Source organism: Ovis aries, chromosome 6, assembly GCF_016772045.2.
Source record: "Ovis aries strain OAR_USU_Benz2616 breed Rambouillet chromosome 6, ARS-UI_Ramb_v3.0, whole genome shotgun sequence".
NCBI lineage: Eukaryota > Metazoa > Chordata > Mammalia > Artiodactyla > Bovidae > Ovis > Ovis aries.
Genome location: NC_056059.1, coordinates 103049488 through 103069380, shown reverse-complemented (window position 1 = coordinate 103069380; position 19893 = coordinate 103049488). Strand labels below are relative to the sequence as shown.

Here is a 19893-nt window from a genome sequence, read left to right as displayed (position 1 = left end):
TTGATATGGTAGGAATATCCTTCATACCTCAAAAGTCAGTGGAGAAAAACAAAACCGACACACAAGAATTACAGAGAAAGCAGAAATTATGGCTGAACAGAAATTTATCTAAATTTATCTTTGTTCAAATTCTGATTCTTCAAAGAGCATCAGTTCTTTCAATTTGGTTTAAGCCATGCTTAAATAGAATACATACAAAATGATTGTTTACAGCGCTTTTGACAGAAGAGCAGAAAATTCTGTGTTGTCTCACCACACCTACTAATTTTATTCTGATGCAAAACCTAACTGCCTGTCATTTAATGAATAAAGTCATTTCCAAGTGACCTGCCCTGCCCTTTTTATATATGAGTTCTGTGATACTGTCTTCTTCTCCGTACATGCTCCGTTCCTGGCTTTTGGCTTACATGGAGACTGTGAGCTGTTACCCAGGGCAGCCAGTCTCAGAGTCCTCACTCCAGTGTGCATCTCGTTTCTCTGCCACACGTTTGATGAACTGAACATGACTAGCATAAAGCTTGAGTTTATCGCTGATATCCATCCATTTCACCTTTCCAGCATCATCTCCAGCTTCTAAGGCAAGGTTATCCATTATTTCACCTGGTTACCAAAGAAAAAACATCATCAAGAAAATGTAATTTATTTAATCACTTCTGTTTCTGCATAATCCTGTACCTTCAAGTATTCTTACTCAAACTAATTTTAAATCATCATATTAAGTGGCAGACTGAATTAAAAACGAGAATATTTCAAATTTCCCAAATGCTCAAATTTTAACCAAGTTTCTAAATTTCAAGTAAAGGTACCAATAAGAAAGCTTTTCTCAGACTTGCCCAGAGGTTCAGTGGTGAAGAATCTGCACTTCCAATGCAGAGGGTGTGTGCTCAGTCCCCTGGTCAGGCAACTACAATCCCACATGACACAGGGTGCAGCAAAAAAAAAAAAAAGCTTTTCTCTCTCTTGCTCTTTCTCAGTTCAACTCAATCACTCAGTCCTGTTCAACTCTTTACGACCCCAGGGAATGCAGCATGCCAGGCTTCCCTGTCATTCACCATCTCCCAGAGCTTGCTCAAACTCATGTCCATTGAATCAGCGACTCCATCCAACCATCTCATCCTCTGTCGTTGCCTTCTGCTCCTGCCTTCAATCTTTCCCAGCATCAGGGTCTTTTTCAGTGAGTCAGTTCTTTGCATCAAGTGGCCAAAGCACTGGAGCTTCAGCTTCAACATCAGTCCTTTCAGTGAATATTCAGGACTGATTTCCTTTAGGATTGACTTGTTGAATCCCCTTGCTGTCCAAGGGCTTCTCAAGAGTCTTCTTCAACACCACTCTATCTATTTATTTATGTATTTATGGCTGTAGTCCATGGGGTCGCAAGGAGTCAGACACGACTAAGCAGCTGAACAACAACAATTTATGGCTGCATTTAGGTCTTCGTTGCTCTGCTCCAGCTTTCTCTAGTTGCGACAAGCAGGGGCTACTCTTTGTCGCTGAGCATGGGCATGTGGGCTTAGCTGCTCCACTGCATGTGGGAATCTTCCCAGACCAGGGACTGAACCCAGGTCCCCTGTATTGACAGGCAGATTCTTAACCATGGACCACCAGGGAAGTCCAGCTTTTCTCTTTAAAAAGTAAAAATATTACACTTAAACAAAAAAAACCTAACATTAAATAAACATGAAACCTCACGTCAAAATTCCAGAGGGATTAGATTTAAACATTTAAAAAAAGAAAGAAAACAATTATAAATGATTCACTTTAGAGTCATAAGTACACTTTTCCAAGTATTACACCAAATCAGAAACCATATACTTATAAATATTTATTAAAATATTTATAATTATCAAAAGTTAAAAATAAATGTTTTCAATCACAATTCACAATCTAAATGGCATATTTCTGTAGGACAGTTTGGCAGTATTTATCAAGAGCTTTTAAAAAGAAAGTGCTCTTTGATAAGCATTCATGCAACAAATATCAGATTGCCTCTTATGCACCAGACTCTGTAAGAGGCTCTAGGGAGACCATAAACAACCAAATAATTTCTCTTCAAAGGATTTACCCTAAGGAAGTAAAAAGACAAGCTTATTGAAGTATTCAAGACAACACTATTTATAAACAAAGAGGAAAAAGAGGACATGACCAAACTTTCCATTGAGAGGGCACAGATTAAATAAATGATAAGAGTCCATTGGACTCCCATATAATCATTAAAAGCAAAGAAGCTCTCCACATACTGACATGGAAATATGTCCATTATGTATTAATATATTAAGTGAAATTGTAAGTAACAAAGTAGAATGTAGAGTGTTAGCCCATTTTTATTTTAAAAACAGCTGTACAAATCTGGAAGAAAATAAATCAAAATGTTAACAGTCATTATCTTTGGGAAATGAAATAACTGCAACTTTAAAATTCTTTTCACTTTATGTCACCTATTTTCTAAATAACTCATTATAAACACACATATCCTTTATAATGATTACATTTGTAATAATAAAATAATAATGCTGCTTCTTGAAAGAATCAATCGAATAGTTTAGGACATGAAAGAGAAAGTGTTAGTCACTCAGTCGTGTCCAACTCTTTGTGACCGCAAGGACTATAGCCCACCAGGCTCCTCTGTCCATGGGATTTCCCAGGCAAGAATACTGGAGTGGATTGCCATTTCCTTCTCCAAGGGATCTTCCCAACCTAGGGATCAAATCCAGGTTTCCCACACTGCAGAATTCTTTACCATCTAAGACACCAGGGAAGCCCATTTCAGCACAAAGGCTTCTAAATCCCAGTGCTAAAATGACAGCTTTTTGTGTACCTTCATAGCAAATACAATAAACGATAACCAATGGAGAACCACAATTAAGAAGTAAACCTGAATCTAAAAGTTAAAATAAAATATGGTTATCTAAATAACAATATTCTCCAACACGCTCTTTATCAGATCCAATAACATCTGAAAAGTATACTGCCCTCTGGTCAACTAATAAACAACACAAAGCGAAATTTTAAAAAGTTAGTAAAGTTTATACGTCTGACATTTAAAGAGCCTGCGAGTCATCACTCCCATCTTCACACCAAAAAAATACAAACAAACTGAAAATCAACAACTCTTCTTGAATATGCACAGGAGCCTGCTATGTCCTCCTTTGCCTGGCAAACCAATAAAGCTATGCTTTTCAACGTCACCCAAAACTCTCTCCGAGATTCGATCTGGCACTAGCTCAGAGAAGCTCAACTTTTAGTGTCGCTCCCAACTTACCACCCACAGCAACAGAGATTCCATAAAATAACAAGGGAGCATTAACTGAAAGAACTGCGTGGCTCAGACCTTATTTAAGTAGTCTCTAGGGAAATCAAAAGATGAAAGGAGGTAAAAAAAAAAAAAAAAAAAAACACTGGGAGGAAATTTTGGTCTCTGACACCTACAATTATAGCAAATAATAAATATAGCCTAACTCCTAGCTATGTCTGGACAAACATAAAGCCTCACACTAGAGGTCTATTTGCCTCCGTCCCTTTTACTAGATACATCATGTTCACCTTCCAAAAAAACTAGAAGGCATGCTAAAGGGAGACCAAGGATCAGAATCAAACTCAGATACGGCAGAGATTTGAAATTATCAGACTGCAATTTTTTTTTTTTACATTTAGAGAAAGAATGAAACAGTGAAAACAGTGATTTGAACAATGCAGACACTATATAACCAACCACTAGAGGATCAGTCATTGTTTTTTAACTTCAAAAACAAATAGCTAACAAATGTATTAGTACTTACGTTGCAGCGACCTGCTTCTAAACTACATATGCATTATTTTTCCTTCTGAAATATTTAAGTTCTTAATACCAAAATGAATTGTTCTAATACTTTGGTTACAGTTGTTGTACAGAAGTAATGAAATTTGTGCTGGGAGTTTCCCCAAGTTCAGCAAGAATGTAAAAGCGACAAATCTTCTAGTTGCAGCCCATTTTATAAGGAAAAACTTGAGTTCAAGAGAACACGCGATTTGCACAGGGTTATACCGAGACAGGAAAGGGGCAAGGCATAACCTTTAAGAAAATGACACAGCCATTGAGGACACAAGATAAACTGGTTAAACCCAACTAGGTCCAAGATGGCAGACTAGATCTTGAGCCTCATTATATGTTCATTATAATACAACAGCATATGCTAAATGACACACCCACAGGAGTCAGGACAGTTCTGAGGCTAACCATAAAAGGTCAAAAAGTGAGTGTGATCCAATCCCTGGATATCCCCTTCCCCTTTTCCAAAACAGATGGAATAATTCTCCCACTCATTAGCCTATGAAATTACCCAGCCCATAAAAACCAAACACCCCATATTTCAGAGTCTCTTGTTTTCTGAGACAGCCTGCACTCTGTCTATGGAGTGTGTACCTCCCTGAATAAATCTGTGCTCACTCTACTTCAGCTCACTCTTGAATTCCTTCCTGCACGAAGCCAAGGACTCTCATTTGGAAGTCCATCCCAAGGACTCACCTGAGACCTCAGACACACCAGTCTCTCTCCCCCCATGTTTCCAGCAACAGTTCAGCTCAGAAAGGAACCATGAATGCAACAATTAGTTCCCTGATAGGGTACCACTTCATTTTGCTACAGATGAAAACAAAGTATCTAAAAGGTCATCCAATTTAGCAATAAAATGTTTCAAGAGAAGCCACTCAACATATATTAAAATTGCAATTAATTTTCTAAATAGCAGATTCCCCCTTTCTTTTTATACTAACAGATTTCCACCCACCTGCTAAATTTTTTAAATCCATTGACCAGAAAAAAATCAGCCATCTGAAGTTTGTTCAACAGTTGGAATTTTTTTGGTATTATTTTGCACTTTAAGAATGCATGCTTATTATAAAATTATTTCAAACATTAAGACAGACATAAATCCCATTTCCTTTATTATACCTATACTTCCTACCCAAATCTCCAGTTGCTTTTGCTTTTGTTTTTTTACGAATGGACTCAAACAATTTGACAACTTTAAGGCACATAGTTTATAATTCTAACCTTAATTTTATATGCTACCAGTGGATTAAAATAGATTCGTTACTGCTAACACTTTTAAAGCTTTCTTCTACATATTCTTTCTTTTTTTTAAACATATTATTTTAATATCAACAATCTGATTTCATACAAATATACTTCTATAATCACTAGATGATTGACTTAAAATACTGAAATAGTCCAAATTTAATTGTGTCCTAGTAGGCTGCTGGAGAAGGCAATGGCAACCCACTCCAGTACTCTTGCCTGGCAAATCCCATGGACAGAGGAGCCTGGTAGGCTGCAGTGCATGGGGTTGCTAAGGACTGAGTGACTTCACTTTTGCTTTTTACTTTCATGCATTGGAGAAAGAAATGGCAACCCACTCCAGTGTTCTTGCCTGGAGAATCCCAGGGACGGTGGAGCCTGGTGGGCTGCCATCTATGGGGTCGCACAGAGTTGGACACAACTGAAGCAACTTAGCAGCAGCAGCAGGCTGCTGGACTTAAACTGATCCACTAATTCAGTTAGTTTAATAAACATTAGTAAAATTACCTGTTTCATCATGGTAATTCACAGCTTCTGTCTCAATCCATGCATTATCAGTGTTTCGAGGATCATCGACATAACCTTTATATATCTATTTTTTAAAAGGAGACAGATGAAGAAAAAGTATAGGGTGAAAAGGAATGGGTAGAGCAGAGCACACTGCCTTCTTCAGAATCAGAAATATCCGTTGCAAAACAATCCACATTTAATTAACATTAATTAATTGTACACTTAAAAAATGGTTAAGTGGGCATATTATATGCTATGTGCTTTTTATTACACACACACACACAAAAGAAATGTAAATATTACAGAACCTTTAATGTAACCTTCCATATGCTTGTTCTAAATGTCCCAGGGAGGGAATTCCCTGGTTGCCCAGTGGTTAGGACTTGGTGCCTTCACCAGGGCCCAGGTTCAACCCCTAGTCGGGGAACTAAGATTCCTCAAAATGAAAAAGTGGCCAAAAAAAGTCAATGTGAAAGTAAAATTAAGAAAGTAAAGTGATTCCATTTATAATAGCATCAAATAAACAAAATATTTTTTTAAATAAATAAATTTCCCAGGAAACAATAGTCTCAAGAACATTCTGAGGTAGCTCTAACATTCACAAAACCCTCAACACCTCAGATTCTAATTTCAGAATGTGAGAATAATCATATTTGGGCCATATGATTTTTTGACTCTTCATGTAAATATTTTTCTGTTTTAATAATTTCTGCAGGGGGTGTGAGACGGAGACTCAAGGAAGGGATATATGTATACATATAGCTGATTCATGCCACTGTACAGCAGAAACTAACACAACTCTCTAAAGCAATTATACACCAATTTAAAAGTAATTTCCATGATTACAGTTTTAGACATACAAAGAAAGATTCTTCTAGTTAAACAAAGATCTATAAACAAGGTTAGTAAAGACTAATATTTAAGCTCTTAATACATGAAAAGACTTGGATCCAGCCATCTAACACAAATGTGACCCAAAATCCAGACAATATAAACAATTGAAGGTGAAGTCGCTCAGTCGTGTCCGACTCTTTGCGACCCCGTGGACTGTAACCTACTAGGCTTCTCTGTCCATGGGATTCTCCAGGCAAGAATACTGGAGTGGACTGCCATTTCCTTCTCCAGGGATCTTCCAGACCCAGGGATCAAACCCAGGTCTCCCGCATTGGAGGCAGACGCTTTAACCTCTGAGCCACCAGGGAAGGAATATAAACAATTAAGAAATCCTAATTCTAGGAAGAAAACAAAACACGTCAAACAAAAGCCAACAGCAACAAAAAAGAAAATCCATTCTTCTCCTTATTACTAGCGCATGTATACCTGATAGTGATTTTTTTTAATCACAAAAGATACATAAGCAAAACAGACATGAGACTTAAACTGTTACGAATGAGAAAAGCTCTGAACAACCTAAGTTAAAACGTAAATGTCCTCTCAAAACAGCTGAATTCTTGCAAATATTTTAAAAACAGAAAAGATTTACTGTTAGATGGGTGAACTCAGTATCACATTAGCTCACACTGAGTCTAAAGAAAAACTATGAGGAAAAAATGTATATAATAAATGGTGCAAAGTTGGGCTATAAAAATTTAAGTAGGAATCTATTCAGAGAAGAGCTACAATTTAATTTGTTTTATTAAGATGCTATTTCAAATATACAGGTATTTCACTTTATTCAGAGAATAAACTACCAGATTTTCAGGTGAATTGTAAGTAATTTTCATTAATCCCCAGGACTAAATCCTTCTTAGAAATCATTTCTTACCACTAGATGTTCCTGGCTGAAGAGCTTGTGCAGCTTTTCCTGTAATTCTCTCTTTTCAGCACTGGACTTCTGTAAGGAGTTGAGAGCTTCCTCACCAAACTCTCTTTTCAGTGTGGCGCTAATCTTCTCTCCTGGATCCACCATCCCCTGCGAGTCACATTTTTGTTTAAAAAGAAAAAGGAAAAGGCTTTAATTCAATCAATAAATATTTACTGACTGACACAGTGGACATATATTGCTTTGTGGTGGGTGTTGGTTTAGGCACTCAGTCGTGTCTGACTCTTACAACCCCATGTTTTGTAGGCCACCAGGCTCCTCTGTCCATGGGATTTCCCAGGCAAGAATACCAGAGTGGGTTGCCATTTCCTTCTCCAGGGACATGTTGCTCTATCTGCCCATAATCTTCTATAATATGTTCTTTTCAAAATCATTTGTTTCTAGTAGAGATAGCTTAGCAGGGTTATCAACCATATATATACTCAACCACAGTAAATGGTCCAAGGTTAGACTATGATAATTGAGCCTGTCAGACTCCTTTCCTGGTATTTTCCAAAGTCAAGCCACAGAAGGAAGGGCTGGAGGCAAGAATACAATAAACTGATACTTTGCCAACCGGTCATTCCATTCTAGTCACAGTGACCTCCTCAATGTTCCTAGGATGGGCCAGACATATGCCAACCTTAAGGCCTTTGCAACTGTATTGCTTCTACCTAAAGGCACTTTCCCCATATATCTACATGGGTAACTTGTTCACCTCCTCCAGATCTTCACTTAGATGCCACCTTCTCTCAGGAGACCTTCTATAACCACCCTCTATCTAAAATTGCAAGCTCTCCCAACACTTCCTAGTCCCCTTCCTTGCTTTAGTTTCCTTAATACTTATCACCTAACATACAATAATTTATTTATCTTGTATGGTCTCCCTCATCAGAAGGTGAGCACCAAGAAGACAGGGATGCTTGTTCATGTAGCCCTGCCATATGCCCAGGTGCTCGGATGCTCAAAATACACTGAGATGAACGACTCTCAAAATTATATTTAATGACAACAGTTCCCTGACTGATCAGAATTTCGAATGACAATAAAAACAGAAAATCCCATGATGATGATATCATTGTATTTTGCATTCAGCACGTGTGAAGTTTATTTGGCTTGTACAGTCAGCTATAATCTTCATTTTCATTCCATTTTACCCTACAAAGAAAGAAACCATTCTTGCAGATAGCAGAATGTGTATATGATGAGTCATCTTCCTATCAAACTATCTCCATTTAACAATATGGCATAAAATATAAAACCCGCTCTTGAACACATAAACATTTTTTTAAAGCCACTTGAAATACCACTGACGTGAACTCAATAAAAGTATACTCTTCCTGACGATATTATAGAAACTTTAAAAACTGTAAGGAACAGTAAGTAATGTGTTACTTTTAAAATACTGAAAATGTTACTTTGGTCTTAGAGTAGGGGATGGGTTCTAAGTCAAGACTCAGCATTAGTGAGTATCTACAATACCAGGTGCTTTAAATGCTCTCTCTAATAATCCTGTGACATAAATATGATTATTTTTAGAACAAAGGTCTGAACTCCACAGCACTCAGCTCCAAGTGGAAAGGCTAAACACAAGCCCAGGTCTAACATCAAAGTCCATGTTCTTTCTCAAGGATTTTAGAATTAAGACTCAGATTTTAACAACTTTGTTGTATTATTCTACATTTGTCATTAACAATGATACTTCACTGCAAAGGAATTATTAACTGAAGTAGGGAGGAGAGAGACTTAAGGGAGTAGAAAAGATCCATATGCAATAACCTTGCATTATATAAGTAAAGCAACTAAAAAGAACTGAAAACATTGATTTGACTTTATTTTAATGCTTACCCCTGGGATTGCCCATTCTCCACAGTCTTTCCTTTTTATTGCAACAAACTGCAAGATGTTTTTCCCAGAAATGGGATGGGTGATTTTATTTCCACTTCTATCCCTTTTCCACCTATAAACAGTAATGTAAGATCATAAGTAATTCAGAACAAAGATCAAGGTCCTAAATCAAGCTTAAGACAAAAATATAAAGATGTATTTTTCTTTATAATAGAGTGTATATACATTTACCTCAAATCACCTACTTTTATAAAGAAATATTGTTTTGCATTAAAAAATACTCTTTATTTAGCACTGTTACAAACCAAGGCAAATGTCTACTTTCAATAAAGGATATTATAGTTTCCAGAATAAAAATTCAAGATATACTTTTTACTAAAGTAAAATTTATCAAAAGGATTTTAAAGCAGAACAGAATTTAAAGGAAGGTCATTAAGAGTTTCTTTTCTTTTTCATCCAAGGAATCTTTTTAAGACTTATTAATATAATTAGTGAAAAAGATCTGTAATAATTGCTTTTAACAGTTCACCCTGTTTTCGGAAAAGATTATGTGATACAGGTTCAGTTTAGTTCAGTTCAGTTCAGTTGCTCAGTCATGTCTGACTCTTTGCGACCCCATGAATCGCAGCACGCCAGGCCTCCCTGTCCATCACCAACACCCGGAGTCCACTCAAACTCATGTCCATTGATTCGGTGATGCCATCCAGCCAACTCATCCTCTGTCGTCCCAGCCATCTCATCCTCTGTCGTCCCCTTCTCCTCCTGCCCCTAATCCCTCCCAGCATCACAGTCTTTTCCAATGAGTCAACTCTTCACATGAGGTGGCCAAAGTACTAGAGTTTCAGCTTTAGCATCATTCCTTCCAAAGAAATCCCAGGGTTGATCGCCTTTAGGATGGACTGGTTGAACCTTCTTGCAGTCCAAGGGCCTCTCAAGAGTCTTCTCCAACACCACAGTTCAAAAGCATCAATTCTTCTGCGCTCAGCTGTTTTCACACTCCAACTCTCACATCCATACATGACCACTGGAAAAACCATAGCCTTGACTAGACAGACCATTGTTGGCAAAGTAATGTCTCTGCTTTTTAATATACTATCTGCTGTTGCTGCTGCTGCTGCTGCTGCTGCTAAATCATTTTAGTCATGTCCGACTCTGTGCGACCCCATAGACGGCAGCCCACTAGGCTCCTCTGTCCCTGGGATTCTCCAGGCAAGAACACTGGAGTGGGTTGCCATTTCCTTCTCCAATGCATGAAAGTGAAAAGTAAAAGTGAAGTCGCTCAGTCGTGTCGACTCTTCCCAACCCCATGGACTGCAGCCTACCAGACTCTTCCACCCATGGGATTTTCCAGGCAAGAGTACTGGAGCAGGGTGCCATTGCCTTCTCCGAATATACTATCTAGGTTGGTCATAACTTTCCTTCCAAGGAGTAAGTGTCTTTTAATTTCATGGCTGCAGTCACCATCTGCAGTGATTTGGGAGCCCCCCAAAATAAAGTCTGACACTGTTTCCACTGTTTCCCCATCTATTTCCCATGAAGTGATGGGACCAGATGCCATGATCTTCGTTTTCTGAATGTTGAGCTTTAAGCCAACTTTTTCACTCTCCTCTTTCACTTTCATCAAGAGGCTCTTTAGTTCTTCTTTGCTTTCTGCCATAAGGGTGGTGTCATCTGCATATCTGAGGTTATTGATATTTCTCCCGGCAATCTTGATTCCAGCTTGTGCTTCTTCCAGCCCAGCGTTTCTCATGATGTACTCTGCATAGAAGTTAAATAAGCAGGGTGACAATATATAGCCTTTTCATACTTCTTTTCCTATTTGGAACCAGTCTGTTGTTCCATGTCCAGTTGGTCTCAAAAAAAAAAAAAATGCTTCTGAATCTTTATCCCCTTTTTTGATAAAAGAAATCTCACTCTATCCTTTAGTTCTATATTTCAAATTTAATTGAATATTTTTAAAGCATCAAGGCAATGTTAATTTCAAAATGTGCATTTTGTAATCAGAGCCTCCTTCCCAAAGATGTTGATAAATCTCCCTTTTCCCTTCCCTACACCACATCTACCTCCCCCTGTCAAATGTTAAGAATAGTTCTAATAGTCCCTTAGGCAAAGATAAAAATTTTGAACTTGCAGTACAAAACCAAAACAGAAAGCCTACAATCTAATTTTCACTCTGCATGAGATTAAAATACACCAGCTTAGATATGAGTGTCCAAGTCTTTATAATGTGGCTGAACACCACATCTAACCCATGAAAGTGACAGTCACTCAGTCATGTCCTACTCTTTGTGCCCCAATGGACTACACACTCCATGGAATTTTCCAGGCCAGAATACTGGAGTGTATCCCTTCTCCAGCAGATCTTCCAGACCCAGGAATCGAACCCAGGTCTCTTGCATTGCAGGCGGATTCTTTACCAGCTAAGTCACAAGGGAAGCCCAAGAGTACTGGAGTGGGTAACCTAGCCCTTCTCCAGCTGATCTTTCCGACCCAGGAATCGAACTGGGTTCTCCTGCATTGCAGGTGGATTCTTCACCAACTGCGCTATCAGGGAAGCCCCATCCGTAATTCCCCCTAAAAGAGTTCACAGCCTAGCCGTGGAGCTAGATATGTAGGTGAATAAACTGCAAGACTGATAGCTTGATGAGTACAGATAGCTAGAAATGAAGGAACAGCTAGTATAAGACAAATCTGATTTTAAGGATGCAGAGGGAGGAAACAAAGTTATAAAAATAAAATAATGTATTCAAGAAACTGAAAGCATACACGGGAGTATGAACATCAGTGAGGGAAAGATAGATGATGAGGTTGAAGTAGGCAAAGAATTCATCAAATTAATCTGCTTAGAGAGCCAGAAAATGTTTTAAAGCAGGTTAAAAGCTGTTAGCAATTTGTATTTCAGAAAACTCACTCATTTTGACAAAAGTTTGGAAGTTGGTTTGGAGGTGATCAAGACTGAAAGCAAGAAAAGCCAGCTCAGTTCAGTTCAGTTGCTCAATTGTGTCCGACTCTTTGTGACCCCATGAACCCCAGCACGCCAGGCCTCCCTGTCCATCACCAACTCCCGGAGTTCACTCAAACTCATGTCCATCGAGTCGGTGATGCCATCCAACCATCTCATCCTCTGTTGTCCCCTTCTCCTGCCTCCAATCCCTCCCAGCATCAGAGTCTTTTCCAATGACTCTTCGCATGAGGTGGCCAAAGTATTGGAGTTTCAGCTTTAGCATCAGCCCTTCCAATGAAAACTCAGGACTGATCTCCTTTAGGATGGACTGGTTGGATCTCCTTGCAGTCCAAGGGACTCTCAAGTGTCTTCTCCAACACCACAGTTCAAAAGCATCAATTCTTCGGCACTCAGCTTTCTTTATAGTCCAACTGTCACATCCATATATGACCACTGGAAAAACCACAGCTTTGACTAGATGGACCTTTTTTGGCAAAGTAAGGTCTCTGCTTTTTAATATGCTGTCCAAGTTTGTCATAGCTTTTCTTCCAAGGAGCAAGCACCTTTTAATTTCAAGGCTGCATACATACATATATATATATGTCTGTGTATATACCAACACAAACACACACACATGCAGTCAGCTCTCTCTATCCACAAATGCAGAACCCATGGATAAGACGAGTCAACCGTACTTTTCCATTTTATGTAAGCGACCTGAACATCCACAGATTTTGCTACCTGCTTGAGGCACAGGGGCCTCTTCGAGAGCCAATCCCCTAAAATATCAAGGGATAACTATATATATAAACACATACATATGCAGACATACATTTGCATATGTATATGTATATGATGGACATGTAGAAACATGGTTAGTGTCTGTATTTTTCCAATTACTTGTCTCTTTGTTACTGAAATGTGTTTTCAGCTCTTACCTGGTTATGATGGGATCTGCAGCATGATTGGGGCCCCATCGCCCCAAAAGTCCCCGGCCAACCAGTCCAGTCCGCCCTGCAGGATTTCTGGAAAAACAAAAAACCATAAAACCAACTGAAGGTACTCATCTTTTTGAACCAAACTTGATATGGCCCAAAACAAGGTACTAAGAGGGAAATAAGATCTCCACACAAATCCAGTAGCACTACTACATATTTGACATTCAAAGTATGTATTTCTTTACAGTGTTATTTAACTTTTCTTTCATGCCTGGGCTTGATCCAGGAGGAGGATCTCATTTCCAAAGTTGTTTTAAATCTGGAAGGCTGAAATGCTCTGCACCTAATCACAGTCTAACTCTGCAACAGCAACACTTTATCCAGTATATCCACACCTCTCTTCCCTTTCTCATCATCCTCTTTTCATACTTCACTCTCTTACAACCTGACTCACTCATATAGTTTTGATTACATTTTAAAGTCCATTTTTTTCATAGTGGGTTCTAGATTTTTATTATCAGGAATAGATATTGTGTGGCATATAATGAGAGCTTCCCAGGAGGTGCTAGTGGTGAAGAACCTGCCTGACAATGAAGGCAGACATAAGAGACACAGGCTCCATCCCTGGGTCGGGAAGATGCCCTGGAGAAGGGCATAGCAACCCACTCTAGTATCCTTGCCTGGAGAATCCCATGTACAGAGGAGCCTAGCAGGCTAGAGTCCATAAAGGCTGCAGAGTTGGACACGACTAAAGCAACTTAGCCCACAGCACACAGCATATAATGAAGTAGAAATACTTAATATTTTAAGATTTCATATATACCAAATTCAATTTTTAAAAACAATTTTATATAAATGCCAACAACTATTTAACCTAATGCCATAACCCAATGTATAAAAGTCTGTCAGATAAACAGGGCACACTCACGCCTGAGTAATTTTCTTCCAGTCAATATTCCTTAAATGTTTAACTTTCATTATATAAAATGAAATGCCCTAATCTGCAATCTTGTCTATTTAATATCTCTGGTCCTCCCAGTATGTGAAAGTAAATAGACAACTTGTCAAGTTTTCCCTTTCAGCTATCTTTTTAACTATTTCTTATTTATGGTTGCACTGGGTCTTTGTTGCTGCAGGGGCTTTCTCCAGTTGCTGCAAGCATGGGCTACTCTCCTCGGCAGTGCTCAGGCTTCTCATTTCAGTGGCTTCTCTTGTGGCGGAGCATGGGCTCTAGGTACAGGAGCTCCAGTGGCTGCAGCACCTGGGCTCAGAAGTTGTGAGTCACAGGTTTAGTTGCTCCACAGCATTTGGGATCTTCCTGGACCAGGGATCGAACTCATGTTCCCTGTACTGGCAGGTGGATTCTCAACCACTACACCCCCAGGGAAGTTCCAGCCACTCTATTTTATTTTGCTCTTCCTTGCAACTGTTATTAAAATTGAGTCAATCTTTATATTGTTTTATACTGGACTCAGAAATATTTCAGCAAGACTTAGAAATAAAAACAGAAAGGCAAGACACTTGGCCAGGATGCAATTATTCTATTTTTCAAATCCAGGAGGAGGGGCAGGGTGGTCAGTAACTATGTTTTATTCCATGTAACCATACACCCTTGAATACAAATGATCAAAGCCAATATTAAGAGAGAGAAAGACCAAGCCTGTAACTGATAAACTAAAAGCTGTAGAAAAGACATATAGATTACTGTACGGCCTGAGCAACAGCGAAAGCTATTTGCAGAAAAAGCAAAACAAAGGCAACATATAAAGGAAAGCAGACATAAGGCAGAGACAGTTCTAATGGATTTCCAAACTCTACCCTTTCCTAAAGTTAGCTGCATTTCTGCTTTGGATTCCTGAGATGATTCTACAGTCGTGGAGTAAAGTTCACTTTTTTACTCAGGCAAGCTAGAGTTGGTTTCCGTTAGTCAAGAGAGTCTTGACTAAAACAATAGGCTATCTTTCCTTTGCCTTTTCTGTCCTTTTATATGTGTACATATCTTCTAATATATTTTGCCCAGAAGAGAACTTAAGGAGTAAGTCAAATGCAAGGCAACTTTGACTTGAAAAGACTCAGTAACACAGAAAAGTGAGTAAGCTATGACCAAAGAAAGAATTTAGTAAAGAGCAGGTTGGCATGAGAGGAGCACTACTACATCCTTGCTTTAGAAGAACTAAAAATATTTTTAGCTTTTGCAATATTTTACAAGGTAATACATATGATTACCAAACCTGTGATTTTTCTATTTTTTTATTGGAGGGATGCTAATTTTTACATTTCTTCCTTTTATGATGACTTGAGAAAAACTGAAAATTTTTGAGTTGTGTAGAAAAATCACTTTTAAAAGTACAAAAAGAGAGATTTCCTGGTGGTCCAGTGGTTAAGACTCCATGCTTCCACTGGGCACAGGTTTGATCCCTCGCTGGTGAACTAAGATCCCCACATCCCACCCACTTGCCACACGACATGGCCAAAAGAAAAAAAAGATGTTACATTTTTGGGTTGTTTTTATTTTTACTTTTACATATTTGGATAAATTCCTAAAAGTATTATCTCATTTTATAAATAATCACTGAAATACAATTCTTAATCCTTTCCTTCTGTTAATTTATTCAATTACAGTTGACCCTTGAACAATGCTTCCATATAAACTTATAGTCCACTGTCTATACACAGTTCCCCTGTATCTGTGGCTCCACATTCAGGTATTCAACAAAACTCAGATGGAGTAGTGCTGTAATATTTACTACTGAAAAAGAATCCATGTATAAGTGGGTCTGTGTAGTTTAAGCCCCATTTTGTTCAAGAGTCAACTGTTATTATTTCTATTTCAAGGTAAAGTTATCAGAAGATGCATTCAATTCATTCTAGCACTTACTCACCATATGCAAACTACTCACATTCTCTCTACTTATCTGTAAATGGAACTAAAAATATCCACCCACAGGGTTATTACTATGATTTAATTAGATCACATATATAATTCCTTTCAGACAAGGCCTGGCATATGCAAGCCCTCAATAAATGTTAATTACATTGATAAAATAAAATGTGTATTTTAAGGCAGGACAAAAAAATTTAGACCTAAAATTTTCTGTGTCCATCTGGGCCTCTCCTAGCATCCCTAATGTGCAGTGTATCTGCACATTAACCAAACCTCCTCCAAGATGAGAGTGCTTTCTTGACCATAAAGATTATTATTTTCCCTTTCTTCTGACACTAGCAATGTAACTTCTTAAAAAAACAGCATGCTCTCCCAACTCTGCAAGGCGACATGGTGACTCACTGCTTGCTTTGCACATGCTCACCTGTACTATGTATCTGTGGGGAACCTTATGTAAAATATCAGTATTTTATCCCATTTTGATGTACAATCCTTTGTCTAGAAAATGTGTATGACTACACCTTCTAACAGGGCTTCCCTGGTGGCTCAGTGGTAAAGAAGCCACCTGCTAATGCAGGAGATATGGGTTCGATACCTGGGTCAGGAGGATCCCCCTTCTTGCCTGGGAAATCCTAAGGAAAGAGGAGCCTGGCGGGCTATGGGATCACAAAAGAGTTCACCACAACCTAGCGACTAAGCAACAGTATCTTCTAACAGGTGGAACACTTCTCAGAGCTTCTTGAGAGTCTGTCTTCCAAGTTGTAACTCAGTTTGGTTTACATAAAATCTGCTTTTTTCTTCTTACCTTGATTGTTAAGTGAATTTTCGTTGACAATTATTTTCTATCTTTTAAAGACCCATTATTATAAGATGCCCCACCCCAGTACCTACCTAGGTCTTCCATTTTCAACCTCATACAGGCCATTCTGGCTCTTTCTCTCAACCTGCCCATCCTTTTCATTAAACTTGGGAGAGAAGTTGCTTTCACTGTAATGAGAATACCAATGCAAAATAAGAAATAATGATCCAATACTACCAACAGCTTAATAATGCCAGCCAGTTATTTATAACAACCAGTATCCTTGAAACTAAATTTTTAGTTACAAACTTAGTTTTCATTTACAAACTCATCAACTCCTTCAAAACACTTTCTGGCAAAAATTTTTTGTTTAATCAAAAGACCTTATAAGACAAGAAGGTATGCTGTAACCCCTGTGGGGAAGGACTAATGGCAGGCAAACTGGAGCTGCTCCTACATACTACACAAAATAACTTACTATCAGTAAAGCAGATTTGTGCCAATTGGCACAATATGGCAGTTACTGGTTCCTATTAACAAACACTTCTAAAAATAAGATTCCTTCTGATATTTTGCTGCTTCTACTGTCTCAAAGTAATTTTAATGTCTTCTAATGCACACTGATTAATATCTGTATCGAAGTAAACCCCACAAAACATGAAAACACCCCACAAACTTCATAATAACCATGATGCAGATTAAAATAGATATAATAAACTGGAAATAATAACCATGATGTATATTAAAACAGCTATAAGCTGGAACTACTCCAGATCTTGATCTGGACACAGATCTGGATTACAGAGTTAGATAAATATAAAATCTAACTGAGCTACACCTGCACACCTAAGAAATGTATAGTTAATTGCATTTATGTCACACTCAATAAAAATATTTTTTAAAAGCTATAAACAAACTACTTTCCTCGCCATTATGAAACTGCTGACATAACTGCACTGACAGTGAATAAAGAGTTATATAGCATTGGACAGTTCATGGGCAGTTCTGACACAAGTTTCACTTCCTTTCTTGCTTTAATTCCAGTAAGCAAGAGCATAGAGATATTTGTGCTCTGTTTTGGAAATAGTTTCCAACTTGAATGATCCAGTCATTTTCCCAAGACTTCTAACATACCTATAAAATTAAATGGTAAAAATCATGAAATTACAAAGCCAGAGTTATAATGTTCTTGGGACTCTAGAATTTCACCATTAAATGTGGAATCTTAAAAGAAAAAAAATGGTACAAATGAACTTATTTACAAAACAGAAATAGAGTCACAGATGTAGAAAATAAACTTATGGCTACCAGGGTGGGGTAGGGGGGATAAATTGGGAGATTGGGATTGACATATACACACTACTATGGATAAAACAGATAACTAATAAGAACTCACTAATACAGCACAGGTAACTTTATTCAGTACTCTGTAATGACCCATATGGGAATAGAATCTAAAAAAGAGTGAATATACGTATATATATATAACTGATTCAAACCAGTCAATCCTAAAGGAAATCAGTCCTGAATATTCATTGGAAGGACTGATGCTGAAGCTGAAGCTCCAGCTCCAATACTTTGGCCACCTGATGAGAAGAACTGACTCACTGGAAAAGACCCTGATGCTGGGAAAGATTGAGGCCAGGAGAAGGGGACGAAAGAGGATGAGATAGTTGGATGGCATCACCGACTCAGTGGACATGAGTTTGAGCAAGCTCTGGGAGTTGGTGATAGACATGGAGGCCTAGTGTGCTGCAGTCCATGGGGTCACAAAGAGTTGGACACGACTGAGCAACTGAACTAAACTGATAACTAACACAATACTGTAAATCAACAATACTCTTTTAAAATTTTTTAAAATAAAAGAAGCTAAATAAATATTGAATGCTAGTTAATGAAATACCTGTTGAAGTATACAGGCAAAAATGTACTAATATATCAAAAATCAAGATGGATGAAGGAGGGATAGATGGATATATATGTGATGAAATAAGTATAATAAAATGGTAATAAGAAAATTAAAGTGGTGAGTTATGAGTGTCCCCTGTAAAGTTATTTCAAATTTCTTATATGTTGGAAATGTTTCAGAATAAAACTTTAGATAAAGAGAGCCATTTTCTGCGGAGGGGGAAGCATGAATCTAGTTATAATTTAAACATTAACATTAGTAAGGCTTGATTTAGACAGTGATACAAATTTAACTTATAAAAACTAAATTGAATGAAACAGAGGAAGACTCATTCAGTCTTCCTCTATTTATACTGTATAGCACCCCTTGTAATGTCACTAATTCTAATTGTGCATGCTTGTAGCTCAGTCAGTAAAGCATTTGCCTGCAGTGCAGGAGACCCGGGTTCGATCCCTGGGTTGGGAAGATCCCCTGGAGAAGGAAATGGCAACCCACTCCAGTATCCTTGCCTGGAAAATCTCATGGGCAGAGGAGCCTGATGGACTGCAGTCCATGGGGTCACAGAGAGTCAGGCATGACTGAGCGACTAACACACACTCACATGTATAATGTACATGTAAATATATATTAATACATCCTCTAAAACGAGGGAAATGGAACTCATTTACAGGTAATAATTTCTCCACAAGTTGGCTTCATGATTAATTAACAACCCAAATACTATCACAAACACATCTTTGGATTAAATAAGGAAACTGTGGATCAAAATTAAGTCACAGCAATATGTGACTGGTAAAGTTTAACAACCTAATGAACTAATACTAGATCAACCCAACTAGCAAAAATGTTTATTTAACTGACTAAATAATGCCTTGAGAGGACTGTCATTTACAATAAATTTACCAATTAAATCAAACTTATAAAATATTCCAAAACTAGAATGGCCATTTAGCAGCAGAGTAGTTAAGGGCATAAATTCTAAAGTCATACTGAGTAAAAGGCCAAGCTATCCCATCTACCAGCTCCATGACCATATGTAAAGGACAAACTTTCTGTCCTTCCATTTTTGTGTGGTTTTTTTTTTCCCTATAAAGAGGAAATAACAACCCTGTCTGCCTTCCAGAATAGTTATAATAAAACAGTGCTTATAAAACATTTAGTATACAGTGCCTAGCTTGTAGTCAGTACATTTTACAACTCTATCATT

The 19893-nt window shown here is 38.0% G+C and overlaps 1 protein-coding gene across 1 annotated transcript in view; it reads right to left on the bottom strand.

Moving 5' to 3' along the window:
- Positions 1-417: 417 nt before the first annotated feature.
- NUDT9 (nudix hydrolase 9) overlaps positions 418-19893 on the bottom strand; it is a 36567-nt gene continuing 17091 nt past the window's right edge. Inside the window, 6 exon segments of the mRNA NM_001202421.1 lie at positions 418-600; positions 5561-5645; positions 7329-7475; positions 9213-9324; positions 13095-13181; positions 16870-16965. Of these exon segments, the coding sequence (NP_001189350.1) occupies positions 425-600; positions 5561-5645; positions 7329-7475; positions 9213-9324; positions 13095-13181; positions 16870-16965 (703 nt within the window). The 3' untranslated portion in view covers positions 418-424.